Source organism: Emiliania huxleyi, assembly GCF_000372725.1.
Source record: "Emiliania huxleyi CCMP1516 unplaced genomic scaffold EMIHUscaffold_66, whole genome shotgun sequence".
Classification (NCBI taxonomy): Eukaryota; Haptophyta; order Isochrysidales; family Noelaerhabdaceae; genus Emiliania; species Emiliania huxleyi.
Genome location: NW_005197053.1, coordinates 410,710 through 421,803, shown reverse-complemented (window position 1 = coordinate 421,803; position 11,094 = coordinate 410,710). Strand labels below are relative to the sequence as shown.

Below are 11,094 nucleotides of genomic sequence, written 5' to 3'. Positions count from 1 at the left end.
GTAACCCGAGCCACGGAGGCGTGTTTTCTGACGGCCGACCGTCAGTGCACGGAGTTGCCCCTTCTCCGACTGCCCCGGCTAGTTCCCGAGGTCGCGCGGGAGTGACCCCAGCGGTGCTGCCTCGGGCAGCGGCGCAGGTGGCGCAGAAGGGACTCGTTCGGCCGGCCCGTGGGGCCGTGCTGCGGGGGCAACATATTCTCGCCCTTAGGGGAGCATCCGATGCGGTGCTCGGTCGAGCAGTGCGCAGACGCGATGGGGATCGACGTGGGGCACATGTCGTACCCGCGGCTCGCTCAGTCCATCCCTCCCGACTACAACCGGCTCCGTTTCGCGCAGTGCTGCGCTGCGATAGCCAAGGATCGGTTCGGCGTGCCCTTCATCTCCTTCGACGAGATGCGACGGCGGCCCGCTTGGGCAAAACGTGAGATCGCCCGCTGGCTCCGTGGCGCCGGCGACGCCGAGCCTGCCGCTGCTCTCGAGTGGCAGGGTAGGGCGGCGGCGCCGGAGCGCGCAGAGGCGCCTCAGACGGCACCGGCTGGAGCCGGCTGCGACGGTGAGCGGACATTCACAGACGAGGAGCTCGTCTTCCGCGAGCTCTTCTACTCATATGTCGGCGGCTTCGACCAGCAGCGCGTTGACGGCGAGGTCAAGGCGGGCTGGCTCGACGAGCTGCTGCCGAATCGACGTCTCGATCGGCTCGAGGCGGGCTCTCTCACCGGGCACAACACGTACCTGGACGTGCCCGGCCCGGAGCTGGAGGCGGCGTGGCCGGCCATCGAGGCCGCGCTGGCCGCCCCCGCCACCTCGGTCGTGGTGAGAGTCGACCGCGACGTCGCCGAGCGATGGCGAGAGCGGGGCTTCTCTCCCCCCGACGTGCCGGCGAGTTACTGGCGGGGCGGCGCTCCCTCGCCGGGTCTCGCCTCTCGCCCGGCCCTGGTCGCGGGCGGTCGCCTGTGGGCGAGCCGGGAGAGCCGTCTAGATGGGGACGACTGTTGCCGCCCACCTCGAGTCCACGAAGACGGCCCAGGGGAAGGGCCGGTGGGCTCACTGTGTGGGCACGTCACTCACCTCTGAGTTCAGCCTCGAGTCTGCCGTGCGGGATCTGTGGCGTGTGCAGGGGCACTCGACCGAGACGGTCACGGTGGACGGCTTCAAGGTGGAGCGGCCGGACTACTCTGTCGTGCAGCTGCGTGTCGGGGCGAGCCTGCCAGACGGCGCTTTCGACACCTTCGTCGGGGCCCTCGGCCGGCTGCCGAGTGACCACCCGCTCCGGCCAGCGGCCAAATACCTTGGCCGCACCGCGACTCAGAAGAGGAAGGCGGCGACCATCGAGGAGGGCGATCGGTACGTCAACCTCGTTGGGGGAGCCAAGGGTTCTGCCAGACTCCGCGCTGCCAGCGAGTGGTTGGCGGGACTGGGGCTCACCCAGTACGCCGCCGTCGTCAAAGGCCCGCTCATCCGGGCGACAGACGGCGGGCGCCTCACCGATACTCCGCTAGAGACTGGCTCGTCATATAGCCATTCTACGAAAGCGCTCAGGGACGCACCGTCCGCCGCTCATAATGTGGCTGGACGACGAACACTTTCAATGGTCGGATGCCATCGATGAGGATGAGGACGCGATCGAGACGGCTAATTTAAAGACGGCACAAGCAGCAGCACACGCCCGTCCTTGCGACGACATCCGCAGCTTTGCAGCAAACGGTTCGCACAATGCTTGCGATGGGCCACCGTTCCTACGCTGCAGCGCTCCTATGGGCCTGGTGCTCTTGAGTCACGTGGATACACCATGTGACAGCAGACTCTTGGAGAGCGAGCTCAGCGTGTGGGTCGAGTGGAGCGAGAACATGGAGCGTGGCAGCGAGGCAGAATATTCGCTCATCCTACGGCTACAAGGACGACAGGTGGCCGAGTCGAAGGCGGCGGCGGGAGAGCCGCTGCGCGTCGCTGCTGGGTACGGTGACGCGGTGCCCGGCGAAACATTCGTTGCCGAGCTGCGCTGGTCTGATGGTGTTCGTTGGCTGCATCCGGTGGTGCCGTTGCCGCCCACGCGCCGGCTCAATCTGGGCGGGCTGCTGCTGCTGCCGCCTGCGATCCCTCCTGCGGATCAGTCTGCTCTGCCTCCACTGCCTGCGACGCTGCCAGCTCGCGGCTTCGGCATCGAGCTCGAGCTGCTCGTCCCGGTGCCTGATGGAAGCGGCGGCACCAGCAGCAAGCAGCACCTCGCGACGACGCTCCAAGCGCTGGAGAAGGCCGCCAGCGAGGCGGGCGACGCCCAGGTCGCCGCTGCGCTCGCACGCTGCGCCTTATGGCAAGCGACCACCGATGGCGACATTGGGCCGACGTTTCCGGCCGTCGCGTCTCGCATGGTGGAGCATGCGGCCGTGGCCGTGGGTGAGGCCATCGACCAGCTGACGCGCAGCCGCTGGCTGGCGCTGCTGACGTGTGCCCCTGGCGCCGCCACCCGTGCAGAGTTCAAGTCGCCACCGCCGCCCAACGAGCTGCGCTGGAGTAACGGCGCCGCCCTCGAGATCGACGCGTTCGTGCGACGAGGGCTGGGCGCGCTCGGCGCGGCGGCGTCGAGCATCACCGCCGCCGGCCGGGCAGGCACGGCGCTGCACGTGCACGTCAACGTGTGCAGCGCGGCGGCGGCTGGCCCGCTGCTCACGGCCGCCCAGATCTGCCGCGTGTTTCTGTGGTGGGTGCGCTTCGATGCGGTCACCATGCGCTTCGCACGCCCTTGGTGCTGGCGAGAGCACTACAGCGCCCCGATGCACGCGACCGGCGCCGAGCCCGCCGAGCCTGCGTGGGACGCGTCGCCAACGGTCGAATCGCTCATGGCCGACGCCGCCCGCAACGGGGCGGGTGCGTGCGCGCGCCGCCTCCGTGGTCACGTGCCCGCGCTCGTGCGCGCCATCCACGCCGCGACGCGTGGCGCCGAGTGGGCCTCGCTCGCGGAGGAGGCGCGCGTGGAGCGGCTGCTCGACGCCGCCGGCGACCGCGGCACCGGCATCGGCCGCTATCTCTCGCTCAACCTCTACTCGCTGCGCGCCCACGGCACGCTCGAGTTCCGGCGCTTCCACGGGACCGTCGACGCCGCGCTCATCACCCGATGGGCGCACTTCTGCGTCGCGTTTGTCGAGGCGTTCGCGGCGGCGCCCTGGCCCGCACTCGAGCAGGCGCCCACGGCCGACGCGGCGCTCGACGAGCTGCAGCGCGCGCAAGAGGTGGCCACGACCGCGGAGCTCATGGAGAGAATGGGCGGCCACATCGACCCTACGATGGCCGACTACTTTCTGCGGGACTCTCTTGGCGAGGAATGATTGCATCCGCGCGGGCGTGCAGCCCAGCCGTCGCTTGGCGCGACGGCTGAGTTATATGTGCACCGGATGGCGCGGCGTTGGCCGTTTTGCGTTGCCCGTTCGGGTTCGCGCGCAAATGCTCCCGTCCAAAACCGCGAGCCGGAGCCGGCCTGCCAAAGCCTTTGACGCATGTACGTGTACTACGGGTCGTAAATTAGAACGTAAAGCCGGCAAGAGCGGACCCCCAGAACGCAGAAGCGGTGCTCGTGAAATTTGTAATTTCCGACGCGACGGTGACCGACTCTCGTCCAAAATACTGTAAAAAGGAAGCGAGACACAGCACAGTGATCCACAGTGCACGACGACTCAAACATCAGAGGCGGAGCTGGCCTTGCCCGCGTAAATTGCCTTCCGACGATTCAATTCTGCTTCTCGCATCGGTCCTCAGGCCCACTGACTGACCGGCACTGCGTCCACTGCACACGAGACGACATCGCATATGCCACGTCCACTCACAAATGACAACAAAAGATCCACACACGACAAAACCCGACACGCGCATTCTGGTCTGTGCAGCAGCGCGTGCATGAGAGTCGGGGAGCCAGACAGGGAAGCAGGGGAGAGAGAGAGAGAGAGAGAGAGAGAGATCAAAAACCGCCAATGGCCGTTATCCGTTAGTGCGGACGTCGCCGCGGCTCGCCTCTGCCGCGGCGGCTGCTGCGCGCACGCGGAGGCGCCGCTCTCTCGCGAGACGGCTGGCGACGCGGCTCGCCGCCGACGTACGGTGCGCTCGTCCGACGGTCCGCGGCGGGGCGTGCGCGGCGCTGAGCGCCGCTCTGCGAGCGCCTCTGCGCCTGCACTGACTGTCTCTGTTGCTGCTGGTGGTGGTGGTGCTGCTGCTGCTGGTGCCGATGCTGCTGCTGGCGCGGCGCGGCTGTGCGACTGGGCTCGACGCGCGCGTCGCGAGCGTCTGACGCGGCGGGCGGCGTCGGGCAGGTGCGCTTCTCTCTCAGGTGGTGGTGGTGGTGGTGCTGCTGCTGCTGCTGCTGCTGGTGGTGCAGGTGCTGCTGCTGGTGCGGCGCGGCTCTCCGACGCGACTCGATGCGCGCGTCGCGGCTATCTGACGCGGCGGGCGGCGTCGCGGGCGGCAGCGGTGGCGGCTCGCGGGTGGAGGTGGAGGCTGGTGGCTGTGGTGGACTTTGAGTTTGTTTCATGGTCGAGTACGGGGACCGGGGGGTCAACCGGGAGGCAGGGGGCTCAACCAGGTGACGGCGGACCGTGGGCCATCGCGGGGACCGTTCGCCGTACTGGGCTGATCCGGATGGTCTCACGCCGGTGGGAGGCACCGAGGCGTCTGGGACGCTCAGCTCTACCTTAAGCTCCTGAGGGGCGCGTGGTTCTAACCACGTAGTAGGACTACAGCCCACCACAGACACCCTCCCCCACTCCTCACGTGTGTTCACACCCTCACCCTCTCCTCTCTCCTCTCTCTATCTCTCTCTCTCCTCTCTCTCCTCTTGTCTGTGCTGTCTGCCTGACTCAGGCACTCAATCTGCCGATGCGAGATTGTGTGTGGGCTGCTCCGAGGGGGCCCTCTGTGCGATCCGACGGGTAGGGGGGCTGTGCCCGGGCGGTGTCCGGTGTGGAGTCCCCTTCTGATCCCGCCTGGGATGTTGGGTGTGAGGTTGTGGCGGCTTCGATCCCAAGGGGGGGAGCTGATCCCACTCAATAACCAACTCTCAGGGGCAGTAGGTGGGCGAGCTTCAGGCACGCTCATCTCGATCGTCAAGACGTTGCTACGCGCGGTCTTCCGCGGGGGGAGCTGCGTCGACGGGTGCGGGACCGCGGCGCAGCCAGTGCCGCGGCGAGGCCTCCGGCTGTTTGCGGCGGGCGGGTTGCTGCTCGCTGCGATGGCGAAAAACTCGTCTCGCCACACGCCAAGGGCTTATGCTCTGGCGAGACGTGAGGCGCATGCGCCCAGGAGGGGAGGGGGCATGCGTAACGACACTGCTAGAGATGCCTTTCGGGGCCCAGAGATAAAACTTCTGTGATGCCATGCGTGACCTAGTAGTGTCCCCAGCTATGGGCGTGTCCACGTTGGAGCCAGGTGTGGTGTGGGCGCGAGAATAGCTCCGCCGTTCATGGAGGCAACCGATGCGAGTCGACTGGTGTGTGTCGTCGTGGTTTCGTATCAAGAATTCTCTCTCTCTCTCGGAAGCAGGGTCATGGCATCAGAATCCCTCACACGCACACACACACACACGCACACACACACACACACACACACACACACACACACACACACACACACACACACGCACACGCACACACACGCACAAAAAGGAACGGGATCGAACCAGCTGGCCCGAACCCGGCCTCGAGCAACAGCACCTCGCTTACGCCGACATCTTGGCGCCGTTGGTCCCCCAGAAGATGCCGTCGGGGCTCTTCAGGCACGTCGCCTTCCGGAGGGGTTGAGCTGTCTGCGAGCTCAAACTCGTACGTTCAAGATAAGCGTGTATCGCGCGCCTTGCGGGGGGGGGCGCGGAAAAGAGGAACCTCTAAGCGCGGCAGGAAAACGCCTTCCGAACCTGTCACGCGAATTTGCCTTCAGTCTCCAATGCAGCGAGTCCTATCCCTCGTGCTGGCGTCCCTGGCGGGCGGGCTGCCCGCGGCGGCCATGGAGCTCACCACCGGCTCGCCGGACAAGCCGCTTGTCAGCGTGGTCGTCGTCACGTGTGGCCGGTGGGCCGCCGGTAGCTGCTCGGCGGAGCGTATTGCATGCAACAGACGAGCGAGGACCCGGCACCCACACCGACACCCGAGGATCCAGCTGGGCGCACTGATTTGCCGCTCTAGGACGACTGAGCGAAAGCGGCCGAACCTGCCTCAGGCCGGAATACGTCAAGCTTGCGCTCGGTCAAATCCGCTCCCAGACGTGCGTTGGCGCTAGCCGTGATGCTAGATAACTTGTCACTCGAGATGGCGACTGGACCGCCGGCAAGCCTTCTTGAGGCTGCAGGGGCTGGACGCGGCCTGCCGTGAGTGCGGTGCAAAGGCGAAGTCGCCAGTAAAGCCACCGCAGGCGAAGACTTAACCCTGCTTGCCCCACCGGGCGCAGCAGCAAGTGCAGCACTCCCACCCTCTGCGGACTCTGGTGTCTGAGAGATGCTCGCACTCTGCTCTCAGACACCAATGGCACTGGCTACGCCACTTTCTCACGCCACCGCCCACCCTTCGTACCGCTGTGTGGGCAGCTCCCCGGCGAGACCTCGACGGACTGCACGCGCGCCCGCGCGGCGCCGAGCCCAGCCCACAGCCACGATCGTTCACAAGAGAACGCGCCCCAGAGTACGAGAGACCCTTCCCCATGGCTGCCACTGCGCCAGCTGTCCTTGCGCGCGGGCTAGGCCGCCTCCCGCGCCCTGGCCCTCGCAGCGGCAACTGACGCGCGCCTCGCCTTGGCTGCGGCGAGAGCGCCGCCTCTGCCGCCGCCGCTGCCGCCTCGGCCGCCGCTACTGCCGTCTCGGCCGCCTCCTCCTCCGCTGCGGCCGCCTCCTCCTCCTCTGCCGCTGCCACAGCCGCAGCCTCCGCCTCAGCCTGCCGGCACGCCTCCGCTGCCGCCTCCGCTGCCGCCTCCTCGCCCTCCTCCTCGCCCTCCTCCTCAGCCGCCTCCGCCGTCTCCTCGTCGCCCTCCTCCTCGCTCGCCTGCCCTCGCCCGCCGCCTCGGTCTCTCCCAGCGCCTCCGCCAGCCCCTCGATCGACGTCTCCGCCGTGATGCCGAACCGGATCCTGTCCTCGTGGAGCTCCGCGAGAAGCCGGAGCAGCCCCTCCCTGTCCAACGGCGCAGGCTTGGCTGTCGCCGCCGCCTCCGCCGGCTCCTCCGTTTCCTGCGACGGCCCAGCCCCGCCCGGCCCGCCGCGCTTCTTCTTCTTCTTCTTCTTCTTCTTCTTCTTCTTCTTCTTCTTCTTCTTCTTCTTCTTCTTCTTCTTCTTCTTCTTCTTCTTCTTCTTCTTCTTCTTCTTCTTCTTCTTCTTGCCCTTCTTGCCCTTGGCCCGCTTCTCCGCTTCGACCTCCGCCAGCAGCTCCTCGGCGTGCCGGGCCGCCTCCTTCTCCTCCGCTGCCCTCTGTGTCGCCCGCTCCGCCGCCCCCGCAGCCCACGCAGAGCCCACGCCGCCTCCTTCGCCGCCTTCTCGGTCGCCGCCTTGGCCGCCGCATGCTCTCTGAGGGCGCGCATGCACTCGGCGTGGCCCTCCTCCTTGGCACACAGTGCAGCGCGGTCTTGCCATCCTTAGAGCGCAGCGTCATGTCTGCGCCCGCCCGCAGCAGGCAGAGAAGGGCGGCGGGATGGCCGTTGTCAGCGGCGAGCATCAGAGCGGTGTCGCCATCGTTGTCCTGCAGCTTGATCTCCGCGCCGTGCCGCAATGCCAGCTCGACCAGCTTCTCGTGGCCGTTCGCGGCGGCGAGGCTCAGCGCGGTGCCACCGTTGCTGTGCTACACAACGAGAGCACGGGGCGCCGTCGCAAGATGTCCTCGTCGCGACTCCAGCCGGTGGCGAGTGGAGCTGGCACAGCTGCGCATGCTGTCCCGCGCATGCCATCCGTGGCAAACGACGTGGCACTCACTGCCCCGCCGCAACTGCTCACACGCCGGTCACTGTGATGCCGCGCAGGCGGTGCGGTGGTCCTCTCGAGCGTGCCCTACCTCTTCCCTGGCAGCTGCCACTTCCCGCGGCGTCGCTCCATCTGTGCAGCATCGAACAAGAAGATTACTTTTATAACTATATCTCGAGCTTGTGGATGTCGTGCGACATGCTTCACACAAATGTCCAACCCAAGTGGATCTTGAACCCTTCACGCCCGCTAACCGCATCGCGAATCGCTTTCTTCCCCTCATCGCCCAATTTGGAGTTTAGGCGGAGGTCGAGGAAGGTCAAGACCGCGTTGCCGCGCAGCGCCTCGCCGATCGCCATGGCGCCCTCGTCCCCGATGTTGTTGAAGTAGAGGTCGAGCGTTTTCAGCACCCCGTTGACGCGAAGAGCGGAGGCCAGCGCGGCGGCGCCCTCGTCGCCGATGTTGTTGCTCATGAGCACGAGGTTGGTCAGCACCCCGTTGACTGCGAGAGCGCCGCCGATCGCCTTGGCGCCCTCGTCGCCAATCCCGCAGAGGGTGAGGTCGATGCTCGTCAGCACCCCGCTGCCCGACACGTACTCGGCGAGTTCTGCGGCGCCCGTCGGGCCGATGCCGCAGGCACCCAAGGAGAGCGAGGTCAGCTTGTTGCGCTGCCGCTCGACTCGCACAATGCTGAGGGCCGCCTCCTCGGTGAGTCTATTGTGGCCCACGTCCAAGGAGGTCAGCACCGCGTTGACGGGCAGAGCGGAGGCCAGTGCCACGGCGCCCGCGTCGTCGATGCCGTTGCGGGCGAGGCTAAGCTCGGTCAGCACCCCGTTGCCGCGCAGCGCCTCTGCGATCGCCTTGCCGCCCTCGGGGCCGATGCGGTTGTCGGAGATGTCGAGGGTGGTCAGCACCTTATTGCCACATAGCGCCTCGGCAATCGCAGCGGCGCCCTCGTCGTCGATCTTGCTGTCGCCGATGTGGAGGGTTTTCAGCACCGCGTTGCCCGCAATCAGCGACGCGATCACGATGGCCGAGGCGGGTCCGAGCGAGGACCCCTTCCTCGATAGGTCGAGGAATGTGACCGGGTCGGTGCCGCGCAGCTTTGGCAGGTCGAGCTCGTGGCCGTCAAGGTTGAGTGTTTTCAGCACCGGATTGCCCGCAATCAGCGACGCGATCACGATGGCCGAGGCGGGTCCGAGCGAGGTCCCCTTCCTCGATAGGTCGCAGCACCCCATTGCCCGCAATCAGCGACGCGATCACGGCGGCCGAGGCGGGGCCGAGGCGCTTGTCCGTGAGGTCGAGGGACTCGACCGGGTCGGTGCCGCGAAGCTTTGGCAGGTCGAGCTCGTGACTGTCGAGATTCAGCTTGGTCAGCACCGCGCTGCCCGACACGTACTCGGCGATCTCTGCGGCGCCAGTCGGGCCAATGCTGCAGCGAGCCAAGCCCAGCGAGGTCAGCTTTTTGCGCTGCCGCTCGACGCGCACGATGCTGAGGGCCGCCTCCTCGGTGAGGCGGTTGTAGCTCACATCCAAGGAAACCAGCACCGCGCTGCCCGACACGTACTCGGCGATCTCTGCGGCGCCAGTCGGGCCAATGCTGCAGCGAGCCAAGCCCAGCGAGGTCAGCTTTTTGCGCTGCCGCTCGACGCGCACGATGCTGAGGGCCGCCTCCTCGGTGAGGCGGTTGTAGCTCACATCCAAGGAAACCAGCACCGCGTTGCCCCGCAGCGCCTCGGCGATTGCGGTCGCGCCGGTGGGGCCGATGCTGTTGAAGCCCACGTTCAAGGCGGTCAGCACGGCGTTGCCGCGCAGCGCCTCGGCGATCGCGGCCGCGCCCTCGTCGCGGATGTTGTTGCCGTAGAGGTTGAGGGATTCCAGCACCCCATTGCCCGCAATCAGCGACGCGATCACGGCGGCCGAGGCGGGGCCGAGGCGCTTGTCCGTGAGGTCGAGGAATGTGACCGGGTCGGTGCCGCGAAGCTTTGGCAGGTCGAGCTCGTGACCGTCGAGATTCAGCTTGGTCAGCACCGCATTGCCCGCAATCAGCGACGCGATCACGATGGCCGAGGCGGTTCCGAGGCCCTCTCTAGGGATGTCACTGGGTCGGTAGCCAGAGAGGTCTAGGGATGTCACTGGGTCGGTGCCGCGCAGCTTTGGCAGGTCGAGCTCGTGACCGTCGAGATTCAGCTTGGTCAGCACCGCATTGCCCGCAATCAGCGACGCGATCACGATGGCCGAGGCGGTTCCGAGGCCCTCTCTAGGGATGTCACTGGGTCGGTAGCCAGAGAGGTCTAGGGATGTCACTGGGTCGGTGCCGCGCAGCTTTGGCAGGTCGAGCTCGCAGCGGTCGAGATTCAGCTTGGTCAGCACCTCGTTGCCGCGCAGCGCCTCGGCGATTGCGGCGGCGCCCTCGGCGCGGATGTTGTTGCGGTAGAGGTTGAGGGTGTCCAGCACCTCATTGACGGAAACACCCGCCGCAATGACGGCAGCCGATCCGGGTCCGAGTTTCCTGCTCGACAAATCGAGCGACGGCACCGCCTCGCGCCCGTTGAGCTGCAGCGGGTTGAGCATCATCGCCCCCTCCTCGCCCACGCTCAGCGCGACGAGCGTGCACGTCGTCCGCACCACGTCGAGCACCGCCTCCCGCACACGGCCGCTCGCCTTGCCCCAGTCGAGCGTCAGCGACGTCAGCGCCGACGGCGCCGACTCCATCCACGCGACAACCGTTCCCACCATCTCGCCATCGTCGCCAAGGTCGAATCCCGACAGATCGACGCTGCCTGCCTGCAGCGGCAATGCCGCCGCTGCCTTGGCCTCCGCCCCCATCCGGTGTGCATCCCGTCGTGCCTGCACCTTCCCCAGCTCTTGAAGGGCGTCCTTTTCCCACGGGCCCTTAAGAGCAGCACCGCGCGCGCGCTCAATCTCATCGACATGCTCGGCGCGGCGGAACGGGTCTTTGAGCACATCGCGAGCCTCGTTGAGCCGCTTCGATGCTGCTAAGCAGCCCGCCTCCGCCTCCGCCGCCTCCGCCGCCTCCGCCGCCGCCGCCGCCGCCGCCGCCGCCGCCGCCGCCGCCGCCGCCGCCGCCGCCGCCGGCGTCACTGCCTCCGCCGCCGCCGCCGCCGCCGCTGCCTCCGCTGCCTCCGCCGCCGTTGCTTCCATCCGTCTTCGGTGAA

At 67.2% G+C, this 11,094-nt stretch overlaps 1 protein-coding gene across 1 annotated transcript; it reads right to left on the bottom strand.

The window, feature by feature from the left end:
• Positions 1-8,118: 8,118 nt before the first annotated feature.
• Positions 8,119-9,796, bottom strand: EMIHUDRAFT_67665 (hypothetical protein; the record flags this gene model as incomplete). Its single annotated transcript, XM_005762861.1, has 2 exons — positions 8,119-9,018; positions 9,404-9,796. Coding segments are annotated over 2 exons (1,293 nt in total), but the record flags the coding sequence as incomplete, so codon positions are not given.
• Positions 9,797-11,094: the final 1,298 nt, after the last annotated feature.